Source organism: Elephas maximus, chromosome 24, assembly GCF_024166365.1.
Source record: "Elephas maximus indicus isolate mEleMax1 chromosome 24, mEleMax1 primary haplotype, whole genome shotgun sequence".
NCBI classification, from domain to species: domain Eukaryota; kingdom Metazoa; phylum Chordata; class Mammalia; order Proboscidea; family Elephantidae; genus Elephas; species Elephas maximus.
This window is the reverse complement of record NC_064842.1, coordinates 22201977-22218887: the sequence shown is the minus strand read 5'-3', so window position 1 is coordinate 22218887 and position 16911 is coordinate 22201977. Positions and strand designations below refer to the sequence as shown.

At 41.8% G+C, this 16911-nt stretch overlaps 1 protein-coding gene across 1 annotated transcript; it reads left to right on the top strand.

Annotated features, from left to right (window-relative positions):
- Positions 1-8318: 8318 nt before the first annotated feature.
- Positions 8319-9692, top strand: BECN2 (beclin 2). Its single transcript, XM_049867933.1, is given in 1 exon segment — positions 8319-9692. A coding segment is annotated over 1 exon segment (1374 nt).
- Positions 9693-16911: the final 7219 nt, after the last annotated feature.

The window sequence follows — 16911 nt, the reverse complement described above, 5'->3', positions numbered from 1 at the left end:
CTACAACGCTAGTTTAGAAGCTATATATTCAATTTTTCTGCTTTTTTTGTCATCATTCTGGAAATTACAACATGCCTTCTTGTCAAACTCTAAATTTATTTACTCTTATCCTGGATAATGCAAGAAATTTAGAACACTTTAGCTCCATTTACCATACCCAAGTTATTTTTTTATTTCATGTCTTTTAATTTTTTTTAACTCTGTGTAACATTTTTCTGTTTGATAAAGTCAGTGTCCATCTAGATTTTTTCCTATATTTTTCCACTCCCCCTGCCCCAGAAAAGGATCTAGAGGTGATTAACTGTCTTAGTTTTTATTTGTTCTGAAAATATCTTTATTTTGCTCTCATTCTCCAAAGGTATTTCATTCGATATAGAGTTCTAGGTTGGCATATTTTCCCCCAGCCTATATATGGTTTTATTCCATTGTATCTCAGTGCTGGGGGAAATCAGCTCTCAGCCTAATTGCAGCTCCTTTGAAGGTAATCTTTTTTTTTTTTTTTCTTCCCCTCTGTCTGCTTTTAAGGTATTCTTATTAACTTATTTCTGCAGTTTTATTATGATGTCTCTAGATGTTTTTTTTTTTTTTTTTAGATGTGGCTTTTAAAAATTTCTTCAATTTGGTACTTACTAGGTTTTTTAAACCTATGGATTGGATTTTTTTATCAGATCTAGAGAATTCTCTGCCATTATCTGTTTATATGTTGCCTCTGTCAATTCTCTCTTCTCTTCAACTGGAACTTTGGTTAAATGTTTGTTAGACCACCTATCCTATTAGCTACGCCTCTTAACCTTGCTACCACATTTTCTATCTTTTTGTCTGTATGGCATTCTGGACAATTTTTTTCTGACCTAACTTTTAAATCTGTAACTTTCTCTTCAGCTGTATCGAGTCGGTTTCCAACTCTTTACATTGAACTTTTAATTTCAGTTGTTGATTTTTTTCCTTTATAGAATTTCCTTTGTATCTTTTTTAAAATAAAATCTGTCATTATCTAATTTTTAATTTCCTGTTTCTGACATATCTTTGAATATGTCTTATATTTTTAAATAAGTAATCATTCTTTAGAATAATCTGATAATTCCAAGTTTCTAAGTCATTGGAGATCAGTTTGTGCCATTTGTTGTTTTGCTAGTCCTCATTTAAAAGGTGCCTAGTTATCTTTGACTGTATGCTTCTCCTAGTCCTTGAACGATTGTTGGAGTTCCCAGAAGCATAAGCTGCTTCCTCCACTGAGGTATTGCACTTATATTTGCTAACTTCTTGGGACATTACCAATCTGCAACCACTTTAAAATCACCGTTCGATTCTGATGACATGAACAGAACACAATTCTTAGAAAGGGCGAGCTTTTGGTTTACAAACTTAGAGATACATTTCTCCCCCATCCTTTCTCAACCTCTCAGCAACAAAAAAACTCTACTTACACTCTAGGAAGACGGAAGATGGATGATGGCTTACTCCCGGCACACCCTGATTCTGAGGGAGATACTTGTAGTCTGAAGTGTATGTAGGAGGTCTTGGGCTTCTACCTCTGTGAGCTCCTCCCTACAGGACCCTCATATTTGCATCTTGGTTTAGGAGCAAATTCTCCAGGGGCAAAAGTAAGCTGTGGAGTTTTTGCCCACCTTGGTGTGCCTTCTCCTGGTTTTTGGCCTAGTCATTCCTCCCTATATTTCTGTCCTTCTATGATTTAAGAAGTTTTCTAGACTTCTTCCAGCATTTTTAGCCATTTTCAGTGAGAGTACTGATCTAAATAAACTAGCCTTCCTGCCTTACATGAAATGGACGTCCCTGAAAGGATCTCTCTTCCTGTCTCCTACTTCTTCTGAGTCCTGGCCCATCCCAGTACCGGCAGCTGCCAAAGTCACTGAGGCTCCCTAACTTCACTTTCCTCAACTTTCAAATGAGGTTGATGATTTTCATTGCCTGAGAGAATTAGCACAGAACTCAAATGAGATAACTTAGATAAAAGTTCTCAGCAAACTATAAAGTGTCCTCTAGAAGGAATGACTTTTGTAGTAGCAGTAGTGACAAACACAGTAGTGACAAACACAGTGGTAGGAAAGGTCTGAGTGGAGGGTAAGAAAGAGCCAACTGTGCCAGAACAGTCTTCCAGGAAAAGTAGGGATAGGCACAAGGAAAAGGTTCAGCATGTTCTGAAGAGAAGAACAAGCTTCTCAGTGTTTCATAACCTAGAACACACAGAGAGTGAGTCTAGCAGGGCTGTGTGCCTGGCTGGGTCCGGCTAGGTAAATTCCCAAGGCCCCAGAGCAGCAGGCATGGGGAGGCCATCCTTCAATTTCCTTCAAACCCTAATGATCAGAAAAGCAAAGTTTCCTGGTGGACCACAGGGCCATGGTCAACTGCCCTCAGGACTTAACTGGCTCAGAAGGTGGTAGATGCGCAAAACAAAAAAATTGCTCAGGATCTTAGAAAAATATATTTGAAATGCCTTTCTTGGCTGACTCCATGAAGGCCTGCTGTCCTTCTCCAGCTTATTTCCAAGGTACCTTTCCATCTCATGTGAGGTGTTTTTCCCCTTCCTACATTCCTGTGTTAAAGGATTAGCAAACCCTGGATTGCTTCTCCACTACAAAGCATCATTTTCATCCCTGAGGGTTATACACAGACACCTGCAAGGTTGACTCATGACAGGAGAGGAGTGGAGCCAGAGCTTTCTGGCAGAGAAACATGGGAGCTGTGAGGCACGGTCGTAATTGTTTTTAAAGGGACTGAAAGCAGCCTGCCAATTCATCTTTTCTCGGAGATGCCCAGTCTGTTTCTAACCACGCTTTGTATATAGCAGTTGGGGAATAGGGAGAGAATAGGCAGGTTGTAATTTCAAAATATACCTGGATCCAAATCCCAGCACCTGAGTGGTCCTGATATTCAACTTTCTGTGATCCAGTTGCTTGTTTCAGAGAGAAAGTATATGTAAGGAGACTAACATCGTGTCAATTAGTCAGCTTTTGTTGTGATAATAACCCCCAAATTGTAGCAGCTTACAACTTCAAGCATTTATTTCTCACTGACAGTTGTACAGGTTCACTGTGACTTAGCTGGGCTGGGCTAGACTAGGCTCTAGGTGTCTTATCAAATGTGCCCATCACAGAGATAGCAACTTCTTGCCTTCCGTGTGATTTAGGAAATAACATCGGAGTCAGTATTCCCTGTCCCTGAGCATAGAGAATATGAGCCAGCTGGAGCTGGGCTCACAAGGGCTCACAAGGACTCAAAAGGGCTCACAAGGGCTCACAAGGACACATCAACTGGACCCTGAGGTATGAAGACAATAGATAGAATAATCTTGGAAAATATCTTTAGGGAACCTTTCACCTAAGCCAGAACACAAAAGACTTTCCACTCTTATCTTTTTCTATTAACATTTAGTGAATAGGAATTCACTGGACCAGTGAAGACTCTCCTGACTGTCATTACTGAAACCTGTACCAATGATCATTAAGAAAGGCAATTCAAAATGTAAGATCACAGTTTCTAGCCAATCTGTGAAAAGGTGAAGCTTTCAATGGTTTTGCCCATTTATAATGTTAATATATACTGATGACTTTCCTTGGACTCAGGCAGACATGGCTGTGGCAGTGTGCTTGTCCATTTTCTCGTTCTTGTTTATTCTGCAACATTTCCTTGGATTCAGGCAGACATTAGCTCTGGCAGCATGCTTGTCCGCTTCCCACTTTCACCTTTTGAGTTATATACCAAATAAAACTTTCTTTTTGCTTTACTAAAACTTTGTGATGTTTGTTCCCCTACAGCACATGTAGGAGACCTGTGTTTGATTCCCAGCCAAAGCACTTCATGTGTAGCCACCACCCATTGGTCAGTGGTGGCTTTCGTGTTACTATGACACTAAGTAGGTCTCAGTGGAACTTCCAGACTAATACAGGTTAGGAAGAAAAGCCTGGCGATCTACTTCCAAAAATCAGCCAACAACAACCCTGTGGATCACAATGGTCCAATCTGCAGTTGATCATGGGGATTGTGCAGGACTGGGCAATGTTTTATTCCTTTGTGTATGGGGGTCACCGTGAGCTGAGGCTGACATGATGGCAGTTAAGAACAACACAACAATATGGGGTATGCGTTTCTCATGGTAAAGGGCAGGAGCACAACAGGGCTAGCAAAAACTTGAACTTGGAGCAGGCATGCTGTCACTTCAGCTCCAGAGTCCATTGTTCAAAATAGTCCACATGTGGACTATTCCCTATTCATTTTCTAATAAAGAATCTGAGCATTGAAGAGGTTAAGTAATCCGCTAAGCAAGCAAGAGTAGAACGCAGGCCTGTCTGACTCCAAAATACCGTATCACACACCGAGAGATCTAAAGGAAGGTCGTTTTAGGATGGGGGAGAATAAAGCGTGTGTTTATAGACAGGCAGGAGCAAGATCTCCACCATCTTTCATGCACCCCTCTCTGACCATCTTCTCCTGTGTTTAGTCATCCAGCATCCTGACACCCTGACTCCAACAAGCCTTCAACCTCACCAGGACTGAAGTGCATTGGCCCCATTGTCTCTCACCTCTGCCCCATCCTTTCCTCCAGGTAGGCATTCCAGAACCAACCTTTCTGGTCCCCTCTCCTCCCTTGTCCCTTTGGTTTTGTCTCACTTGCTTGGTAACACTCATGCCAGTGACAGCGGCTGGAGAAAAGTGTACAGCCTCTTGAATTCACAACAGCAAGCCTGACATGGACCTTTAAAACTGACCAGCAGTCATCCCATTTCTCTAATCACTCCCCTAGACGGCTATTTCATAGGCTCACTTCTCTCTTCAAATTCCCAGCGTCTTCTAGACCCTCGATTTTAGGTGCAGGCTTTGCTTCCCATTGCATTGAGATTAAATTTAGTGACATAATTAGGATTTGTGGAACGGATAAGAGGAGATTCCCTAGAGTGGTAAAAACAAAAACTGGATTCCAACCCAAAAACTCATTACTGTCCAGCTGATTCCAACTTGCAGCGACGCTACAGGACAGAGTAGAACTGTCCCATATGGCTTCCAAGGCTGTGATCTTTATGGAAGCAGACCACCACATCTTTCTCCTGCACAGTGGCTGGTGAGTTTGAACTGCTGACCTTTTGGTTAACAGCCAAGCACTTAACCACTGCGCCACCAAAACCCGTTGCCATCGAGACTGCACCACCAGGGCTCCTTAAAAACTGGATTAGGGTGGGTTTAAGAGAATGGAAGGGGAGGAGTTGGAGACAGTACGGACAAATCTTTCCTGGAGGTTTGTTGCAAAGGTTTAAGGCAAAGGAAATGAGCAAAGGTTGGAAAGAGAAGTGGGGTCAAGACCATTTATTTAGGTGCTGTAACCCTGGTGGCATAGTGGTTAAGTGCTACAGCTGCTAACCAAAGGGTCGGGAGTTCGAATCCGCCAGGCCCTCCTTGGAAACTCTATGGGGCAGTTCTACTCTTGTCCTATAGGGTCGCTATGAGTGGGAATCGACTCCACAGCATTGGGGGTTTTCTATAGCAGTGTATAGGGTGCTGTGAGTCAGAATCAACTCACCGGCAATGAGTTTCATTTTGGTATAGCAGTGCTGAAAAGTCCTGCCCTAAACAACCTCCAAACTGTGGAGTCCTCACTCTTGAGCCCTCCCTAACCTTCACCAAATGAAACCCAGGAATAAAATAAGGAGTCGGGAATTGAAGGGAAATCCTCTAGAAATAAGAAGGGATTTTCTTCCAAACTAAAAGGAATTCTCCAGCCCCACCCATTCTCTTTACTGAGAGGCAAGGCCTTCACTAAAGGAGTGCTCCACCGATTGATTTTGGATTCTCCTGGAGGCGTTATTCGGTGATCAGTAATAATCCCCACGCCTTTCCCTGCTGTGTTCTCTTGCTTACTGAGAAACACCATCCCTCCGGGTTAGCTCCAAACACAAAGCAGGGTGTGCCTTGGATCTTCGTTTGGCTTTAGTGGTACTGGTTGCCACCGAGTGAGTTCTGACTCATAGTGACCCCACGTGTGTCAGAGTAGAACCGTGCTCCATAGGGTTTTCAAGGTCTAATTTTTCCGAAGTAGATCACGAGGACTTTCTTCTAAGGTGCATCTGGGTAGACTCAAACCTCCAACCTTTTGATTAGCAGCCATTTGCACCACCCAGGGACTCTGGTTTTAGCGGAGGGGTAATTAAAATAAGGCTTAGTCATTACCAGCGAATTTACTTTGCCATTCTACTCCCAGGAATGAACCAGGACTCAGAATGACCATGACATTTAAAACTGGTCCAACCTTATTCTGTTGTTTCCCAGTCCTTTTTATCTGGGAGGAGAAGAGTCAGGGTGAGAAAAGGCAGACTGTGTACTAGATCCCTCGCAACCATCGTCCCTGGGGTTCTGTCTCTGAGGGCAGTGTGCCTCCCCTCTGCAGTATTGTAGAATCCTTACTCTTAAAAAAAAAAAAAATTTTTTTTTTTTTTACTCTTACGTTCATAGAAAACTGTGGCTTATTGTTTTCACATTTTTGAACTGCTAGTCCATCTCCTAGTTAATTGTGGTCTTGCCTTTCATCTTTGGCCCGCTTGTAAGGCCCTGGGGAATGCTAAATCTCCTGGAAAGGGATAGGGATCACTGCAGTCAACGTCTAGATGATGATGCAGCTATTTGATGATCAAGGATATTTCAGAGAGGTCACGAGGGCTAGAGGCACTCTTTGGCTCATTGTTTAAACTCTCTGCACCTTAGTTTCCTTACTATAAATAAGGATATACACCCTGTCTTCCCACCTCCCACTGTTTTTGAGGTTCAGACCCAGGGTTAAACGATGGCAGATGCTGACGGGTTTAAGTGGGGTTTGAAGACTGCAGGCAGAGGGGCAGCAGAGAGGGGTGTGTTCTCTCGATAGAGCAATGTTGTGTCTCTCCAACACATGGTCTCAGTGTGCTATTGCCTGATGTGGTTACACATGTAGAGTCCTGGACAACTTCTCAGTAAACCTGAACCATCACTCCCTGCCTTCTGGAAGCCTCCCTCTCACAGGGCTAGGGGTGTGGCTGGCTGCAGCTTCCCTATCCTCAGGTCGCTTCCTGCTGGACTCAGGGAGACAGGCTTTGTGGCTTTCTGCCCCTTATTGTGGTCATCTGGTTACGATGAACAATTGTATCCTTTCATGCAGATTTATTTCATATTCTATATCACCTGGGTCAATAAGCACAGGTTAGAAGCTCAAGGTTTTTGTTTTAGGCCAAAAGTCTCTGGCCAACTTACATGCTTAGCTGGTGGTTGACTGACAAAAGTTAATATATTTGTAAAGTTATGTGTTTGCTTTTTATTATATTTTGTAAATTCTTGGTGATATTAATTAATCTTGTTAATTATGAAGTGGCATAGCTTAGCCTCAGCCTGAGCTGATAGTAAAATGCAAACCCCTAAACTATTTCATTTTTCTTCATTGATTTAACAAAACCCTTTCTGTGTATACCATGTGCCAGGCGCATTACATTACAGTATGATAAAGGATATGGAGTGTGTCACGAGAGCAGATAACCTCAATTGGAAGTTGGGGAAGGCTTTCTAGAGGAAATGGCATCCAACCCAGCCCTAAAGGATGTGTTGGAGTTCTCCAGACAAAGAGGGCAGGAAAAGTGTTTCAGTTAAGGGGGACAATATGATATGGTGGAACTGAAATACAGCTTAGTATGGAGTCCCTCGGTGGTGTGAACAGTTAATGTGCTTGCCTGCTAACCAAAAGGTTGGTGATTCTAGCCCACCCAGAGGCTCTTTGGAAGACAGACCTGGCGATCTATTTCTGAAAAATCAGACATCAAAAACCATATGGAATACAATTCTAATCTGACATACATGGGGTTGCCATGAGTTGGAATCAACTAGATGGCAACTAGATGCAGAAACATAGAAGAGCCAATGGGTGAGGATGGCAGGAAATGGTAAGAGAAGCTGGAAACAAGGGCAGGAGCCTTGGGTGTCAAGTTAAGATGACTGGATTTTATCTTAAGGATAAGATAAGGGCTTTAAAATATTTTAGGAAGAGAAGTACCATGATCGGATTTCAGTTTTAGAAAGATAACTCTTAAGGAGTGCCTTGAAAACTTTAAAGAAGGAAAGGGCGATGATCAGATTTTCCATCTAGAAAGAATCCCTTGTCCATAAGGGGTTAAAGGAGGTGTAGTTTTTATTAGCGGTATCTAAGGAGGGTATCACATGGTGAGGTTTTAAGTAGGAGACTTAGATGAGAATTACTCACCTAGAAGGAGTTTAAGAAGGTGTAAAATGATCAGTAACTGGAGAGTCAGAGGAAACTTGGAATCACGATGAGCGTCAAGGCCTCTAACATGTCCTCCATCTGCTTCATTTGCCACTGCTGCAGTAAGCCCCTGAAACTGAAGCAGTCCATGGGGACCCTGATGAGCCTTAGCACCACCCAACAACAGCCAGCTCCACCACTCCCCCTGGCTCTGGGGAAGTCAGGAGGGACCCAGGAGGAAGATTCTACTTTCAGAAAGGAGACAGATACTGCAAGTCTGCAGGATGGTGCCTCTTATGGACCCCTCGTTGATGACAGCATGACGTCCTGGGAGGGTTCCATGACCAGGGAGAATTGCAACACCTTCACCCTGCTTGGGAAGATGTGTTCCATGAGAACACTCGACAGCATCCAGGAGACCATTGTGGACATATTTGACATCCTTTCTGGTGAGAAAGAAGTCGATCACCCCCTGTGTGAGGAGTGCACTGACAACCTTCTAGAGCAGCTAGATGTCCAACTCACCATCACAGAATATGAGAGTCAGATGTACAGACGCTGCTTGGAGACCAGGGAGCTGACAACGTGTGAGAACGAGATGGAGGCGTTGCAGATGGAGCTGGAGAGCCTGGAGCTGGAGGAGGCAAGGCTGGCCCAGGAGCTGGATGATGTGGAGAAGAACTGGAAACAGGCAGCAGGAGATCTCGAGGCAGCCCAGGTAGAGGCTGAGATACTGAATCAGCAGGAGAGGCAGTCCCAGAGGGACTACAGCGTCTTGAAACAGCAACAACTGGAACTGTTTGACGAGCTGAGGAGCTTGGAGAACCGGCTGCGGTATGCCCAGATTCAGCTGGGCTGGCTGACGAAAACCAACGTCTTCCACATGACATTTGATATCCGGCACGAGGGCCCCTTGGGCATCATCAATAACTTCAAGTTGGGCTGCCTCCCCACTGTCCCCGTGACCTGGAGTGAGATCAACGCTGCCTGGGGACAGACAGCTCTGCTTCTACTTGTCCTGTCCAAGAAAATGGGACTGGACTTTCAGAGGTATCAACTTGTCCCCTGTGGAAACCATTCCTATCTGAAGTCTCTAACAGATGACTCTGTTGAGCTGCCATTGTTCCATTGCATGGGACAGAATGTCTTCTTGGATAAGTTTGACCTTGCGATGGTGGCTTTCTTGGACTGTTTGCAGCAGTTAAAGGAAAAGGCCAAGAAAGGGGGTCTCCACCTGCCTTACAGGATCAATGTGGAGAGGGGCCAGATGGAAGACCCTGTTGGCAGAGGTGAATACTATTCCATCAGGACCCTCTTGAACACCGAGGAGCAGTGGACAAAGGCGCTCAAATTTATGCTTGTAAATTTGAAGTGGAGTCTCACTTGGGTCTCCAAAAGGTAACGTCAAAAAAGACTTTCTTTGTTTCTTTTGAGGGAGAGGGGGATTTTTCCTTTAAAATAGTTTGTGAAAATATCAGATAAATTGTAAAACTAAAGAGTTCAAATATTTACAATTAAAAAATGGTCACAAAAGGTCTTAATACTTATAATAATTAACCGTTTAAAAATCAGTTTCCGTATCATAATAATGAATACTGTTATAATGGGCTTAACCAGAGCAATGATTGCCAGGATGGTGCAGGACTGGGCAGTGTTTCTTTCTGTTGTATATGGGGTTGCTATGAGTCAGAACTGACCTGATGGCACCAAACAACAACAACAAAGGAAAGTTTTCCCCGAGTGCTTTCTTTGCCATCCTTCCCAATACATCTTTTTCCTTCCTCATATCTTCATTTTCCTTTCTCTCCCACCCAGTTAAACTGAAAATGGCAGGAAAAGTTAAATGATAAGATGACAAGATTAGTCTTAGGTAGAAAGGATTAAAGGTAAAGAACTGAGAGTGGCAGGGAGAGAGGGTGAGGGTAAGAGAACAGTAGAGGTTTTCAATTTTTTTATGAGAAATTGTATTTGGGCCACTGATATAAGTAACTTTAGGGGGAAAATATTCAAAGTTTCTGCCTTGATGTGTAGTGTAAACCCTCTCTATCCCTGAGAAGCTTTCAATAAATATTTACACATTCAATGATACTCCCCGAGAAGTGTGTCTTACTGGGCTGAACCATTATGATGAGATTAACTCTGGCAAGTGGGTGGAGTGTCCAAAGACTGGTTATATTCAGTTGATCAATTTAATGATCAGATAAAGGTCCTTGAGTTAGCACCTTATAGAGCAGAAGACTTAAAAAGAACCAACCAGAGGAATTTTTAAAAGAGTGAACTACCACACCACTCTGCTTCTCCGTCTCTTTCCGCCCTGGGTGATCTGTACCTGCTTGCCTCTCCAAGTTCATCTCAACCTTTCCCAGCTCCTTTCTGTTCCCAAACAAGCCAAGCTCGTTCTTCCTCGGACATCGCTTTTTAACTTCCCTGTGTGTCCATGACTCCTAACCAAACCATAAACTTCTCAAGGGCCGGTATACCTTTGTAAAACAGGTATACCTAGAACATACTACACACTAAACACCCTGTGAATATGAGTGGTTTTCATGGAAAATAAAAACAGGAAGGGAGTCAATTTGTCACAGATTCAGAAGTAATAGAAAACTCCACTAGAAGATTGGTTAAATGAATTATTATCTAAGTATACGATAGAATACCTACCATGTTACCCGTCAGATCGATTCCAACTTAACCATAGCATTTCCAAGGAGTGCCTGGTAGATTTGAACTGCTGACCTTTTGGTTAGCAGCCATAGCTCTTGTCCACTACACCACCAGGGTTTCCAGAATACCAGGTAGGTATTAAAATGTTTTAGAAGAATATTTAAATAAAGTGATATATAATTATATAATGCTTATGATATATTAAGTGAAAACATAGGTTATAAAACATGTAATTTGATAAATCAGGAAAGTATTCAGGGAGGAATATATTATGCCATGAATATACAAAGGTATTTCCACGAAAGCTTTGTATTTAGAAAAAAAATTTTCCACCTGATATTAGGAAAGAGACAGGATATTGGCTATCAGCATTTCTATTTAACATGAACTGGTACTCCTAGTTAGAGCAGAAAAAAAAAGGTATAAAGATTTGAAGACAAAAAATAAAATTGTCTTCATGTGTAGACAATATAATTCTATAATAGAATATCTTAAAGAATCAACAGATAAACAGATAAGCGAATCAAAAAATTCATTGGTTACAAAGTCAATATAAAAATACAAAAGAAATGTAAAATAATTTCAAATCATTAAGTTTCAAATCATTAAATACTTAAGAATAATCCAAAAAAAAAGCCCTTTGCACAGATAATTATCAATTTCCTCTAGGCCAGGAGCCAGCAAATTTTTTGGTAAAATACCAACTAGTCAATATTTTAGGATTTTTGATCTCTGCTGCAACTACTGCCCTGTGCCACTGTGGTGTGAAAGCAGGCACAGGAAACACCATGTATGTGGAGGGACGTGGCCGTGTTCTAATAAAACTACTATATAGGTAGCAAGCTGGATTTGACTCATGGACCTTAGTTTATTGACCTTTGCTCTAGATTAGAGACACGCTCTAGTCTCCGACCATGTCTGTCTTGTTTGCAGCTATGCCTCCAGCGCTACCTGCATAGTGCTTGCCACTTGAGCCAAGCAAAGCCCATTGCAGTCGGTTTGATTTCGACTCATAGCGACCTTGTAAGGACAGAGTAGAATTGCCCCATGGAGTTTCCAAGGAGCGCCTGGTGGATTCAAACTGCCGACATTTCTGTTAAGCAGCCGGAGCTCTTCAACACTATGCCATCAGGGTTTCCACCTGCCACGTAGTAACTGCTTAATTAATACCTGAATGAATAAATCACTGAATTATACTAAGCGGTGGGATTACTTGGGGTTTTCATTTTTGTCTTTGTAGTTTATAAATGTTCCCCAGTGCACATGTATTTATCTATTAACAAAAATTAGAGATGTGGACAGACATTGAGTTAACCCTGCTGTTACATCACGCTAGTTCTTTCTGTGACTTTTCATCTCCACCTTGTGGTCCATCCCTAACCCCTCACCCACAGCTTCTCGCATAGGCACACACTTTTTCTCCTGAAATCATTTGAGTGGTAGAAAGAGTTCAGCCGGGAGAGTTTAGATACTGAAATAAATCAGTTTTAGCAAGGAGAAATTCTAGGGTTCCCTACTCAAAGTGAAGTCTGGAACAGCCGGGCCAGCATCACTGAGGAGCACAAACAAAATGCAGATTTCAGACCCACTCCATACTTAATGAATCAGAATCTTAATCTTAACAGAGGGAATATTTAGAACAAAGAGATCATGAACCAATATAAAGACATGAGCTCCGCGGGGCTGGAACTCAGCAGTGGGTTGCTGCTGAGAGACGTAAGGATAGATAATAGAAAAGAGCACTGTCTTGGTGGGTCATCAATACCATGCCACGGAATTTTAATTTCTTGTCAGTGGGGAGCCAGTGAAACCCCATTCCTAGCCACCCTAGCCACTGCCCCACGTAAATCAGAGTCGATTTTGACCCATGGAGACCCCATGTGTCTCAGAGTAGAACTGTGCTCCATAGGGTTTTCAGTGGCTGGTTTTTAGAAGTAAATTGCCAGGCCTTTCTTCTGAGGTGCGTCTGAGTGGACTTGACCCTCCAACCTTTTGGTTAGCAGCCAAAAACATTAGTTGTTTGCACCACCCAGGGATTGCAGAAGCCACAGACTTTGATTTTAAAGGGTCATAAAAGAAGCAGTGTGGACTATACAGGATGAATTTTTGGTCAACTTAGCAAGCCTGGAGGTAGGGAGTCTTCAAAAACACCAACCTTAGAAGAACCCATGAAGGCATGACAGTGGTAATTGGAGAAATAGGTAAACAAACAGAAGTGAGAAAGAAGTTCCAGAAAGTCAAGAGAAGAGAGTCAAGATAATCAGAGTTTTGTTGTTTTTGGTAGAAGAATTTTCAAAGTGGTGATGGCAAGAGCCAGATGTCAGTCAAAAGAACAGGGAAAGGGAATTGAAGAAGTGGAGACAATGAGTGTAGACAATTCTTTTAAGGCCCTTGACCAATGGGGAAAGGGCATAGATGAAGCAGAGGACTTTTGAAGCAGGAACAAATCTGAGGAAGGAGGTAATAAGACAGAAAGATTAAAAACAAAGCAAAAAATAAACACCGTGTGTGTTGGGAGGTGGTTGACAAATAACCTGTTGCCATTGATTCAATTCCAACTCATAGCGACCCTATAGGACAGAGTAGAACTGCACCACAGGGTTTTCAATACCGGGTACTAATTGACAGCTTTGGTGGCGCGGTGGTTAAGAGTTTAGCTGCTAATTGAAAGGCCAGGGGTTTGAACCCACCAGCTGTTCTGCAGGAGAAAGATGTGGCAGTCTGCTTATGTAAAGATTTACAGCCTTGGGAACCCTATGGGGCAATTCTGCTCTGTCCTGTAGGATCACTATGAGTGGGAATCGATCAACGGCAATGGGGAATTGACAACTTCAGAGAACAAAATAGAAGTCTTATTATGAAGAAGATTGAGAGAATTACTTTTGAACAGGAGAAAAGACAATTCTCTGAGACTAATGAGAAGGTGGGGGAAGATGCTAATACAGGTGCAGGTTGTTGGCAATAAGTTGCTCAGGTATCTCTAGGGGGAGTTGGGTGAAGATAACGTGCGCATGGCAGCGAGAAGAATTGGGATGAGAATGTCATAGGAGAAATGCCACACTTATACTCTGTAAAAAGTAAAAGTAAAGAGTTTTATTGTGGAATAGAGAGATTCATGAATCAGGGGACACCATTACACTCAGGCAGAATACACTAGTGTTCCAAAGTGTGGCAGGGGAGTGAGGCTTTTTAGGGTGGAGAAAACAAAGGCTATGTGCTCGCAGGCACAAAGGGATGCATGGCAAAAATCACAAAGGGGTCAGTCAAACCATAATCTTTCCTCACATTAGTAATTCTGTTAACATCCTGTAACTTTCCGAACAAATCATTCTTCCAAGATCATTTGCGCCAAGCTTTAACAACCATGTAGCCGGTCCCTTCCACTTACCTTAAAATAACAAGCTGTGCTTCTACCCTAAGTTACGGAATTGCAAAGAGTCACGTGAAAAGCAGAAGTGTGGGTCTTAGTGAGTGAAACAAAATGGAGTCTGATTTAGGTGTGGGTGAGGCATTCTATTTGTGCCAAGCACCTCAGATTCAGAGTCTGCTAACACAGAAGGGAAGTGTTAACCCAGTTCCAGAGTCTTTGGTTTCAAAATGTCTTAGATTCAGTGAAACAAAAGAGACAAAACAACCAAATATAGTATGAACTTTGAGAAAGAAAAAAGAAACCTCCAGCTGCTGTCAGCTGAGCTGACCTGGCTGTAATAGCTAAGCCATGGAGTTCTCCTATTGAACATAAACAATGTCACAGAACACCAAAACACAAGGTCCCTCTGTGACCATCATGCAGCAAGACAAAAACAAGACTGCTCTAGTCCTGTTGAAGGACAAAAATAAGAACGTTGTCCAAACCACAAAAATGGCCAAACATTCCCGTTTCCTGCTTTGCTTCTCCTGCTTCTAGACAAAAATTGTTAAGATAATCATAGAATTGCACTTGCTTTTTGACAGCACTCAATCCAGAGTAAAACCGTGCTCCTTGAAGTCTCTCCCAAATCAACTAACCCAAGCAGAAGTTCTATAACAAGCCCCCAACACACTTTTCCTGAGATACCTCCTTCATCCCTTCCCCCAAGGTGCGCTCTTTCCCTCATTGCAAAGAGCCAATAAATCCAATCTTGTTCAAGGTATGTCCCCAGGTAGTGTTTGGCTATAAGGCATAAACAACTTTGATTAGAAAAAAATAAAAGACAGCTGTAAAATACATTTTTTGCGGAGAGTTGTAGAAATTTGAATACAGTCTGGTATTAGATGATATTAGGGAACTGAATTTTCTTAGGTGTGATAATGGTATTGTAGATATGTTGGAAAATATAATTTTGATATGTGCTGATATATTTAGGCTTAGAATGTCATGTCTGTCAATATGGTGAGCTTATCAATGAATACATAAACACTTAGTATTATGTTTACAAGAGCCTTAAAAATATATTTCTCATTGACCCTAATAATCTATCCCAAGTGTTGGCAAACTTTCTGTAAAGAGCCAGAGAGCAAGTATTGTAGACTATTTTTAGATGGCCGCAACAACTCAATTCTGTTGTAAAACAGAAGCAGCCACAGTCAATATGTAAGTGAATGGGTATGGTTGTGTTCCAATAAATCTTTATTTACAAAAACAGGCAGTGGCCCAGATTTTGCCCATGGGCCAGAGTTTACCAACCCCTGATCTAGTCTATATAATAAAAGTGAAAGAAAGCTCATGATACAAAATTGACATATACTGTATGATCTCAACTATGTAAAAAGTATTCATAGAGAAAATGCTAGAAGAAACATCATTAAAATGTTGACAAATTTTTTCTCCGGATAGCGGAATAAGGACTTTTTTCCCTTACTCCTATACTTCCAAATTTTTTTATGTATTAAAAATAAGAAAAATCTTAAATAAATAATAAAGTCATGTCTTCAGTGTACTTTGAAATGATTCAGCAAATTTTTAAAAAATATATTCATAAAACCATTGTGATAAAATGTTGAAAAATGATAGTGAGTTTATATGTGTCTGTCATACTATTTCTCCAATGTTTTTTAAAGTTTGAAAATTGTCCTAATTAGAAGCTGAAAAAAATATTCCAGTTCTGCTGCTTTTAAGCTGAATGAATGTGAACTAGATATTCTCTTTAAACTTTAATTTTCTCTTCCGGAAAATGGAGATAACAGCACTAATCTCACCCTAATTGCTGCGAAGATTTTGTGAGGATATTTAAACTGCTCAGAAAAGCACATTTTATTGCTATCCAAACCAAACCAAATCCACTGTCAGTGAGTCTATTCTGACTCATAGTGACCCCATGGGGTTACCAAGGCTGTAAATCTTTACAGAAGCTCACTGCCCCATCTTTCCACCTTGGAGCAGCTGGTGGGTTCAAACTGCTGACCTTTCATTTAGCAGCTGAGCATTTTAACCACTCTACCACCAGTATCATTATGAAGATATAGTAATCATGAAGTAAATCATGAAGATGCAGAAATATGAGTATTTCTATACCATAAATTTCTGGAAGGGAATTGCTGGGTAAAAGAGTATATATATATATTTTTAATTTTTTAACATTTTTACCAAATGTCCCTCCTTTCGCAATGATTTAGCCTACGTCTACCCTAATACTCAAGAAGCCTAAAGTAGGAGTTCAAATGGAGGGCTGCATGCCCTATGTCTAAATATTTAAAATACATAAATCAAGCTACACACTGTCCAATACAATATGTGCTACCCTCCCACTCTGACACACTTTCATAATTACCAGGGAGACCAGTTTCAAATTTAGAATTCTTGGACACCTTGGAGTTCCAAGCTAGAAGATTCCTGGGTAGGAAGAGCCAGTCCACAGCTTGTGAACCTTCCGCCTTTTCTTCCCACCCCTGGTTCCATTCCACACAGCAAAGGACTTCTTGGGCTTCCGTGTGGACATACCACCTCTCACATCCAAGCTTCATCCTTACCTATGCTCTCAACCACCCCTCAGTGGCCCCATATGGCTAGAGCCACACACTACCGGTGCTAGTCCACC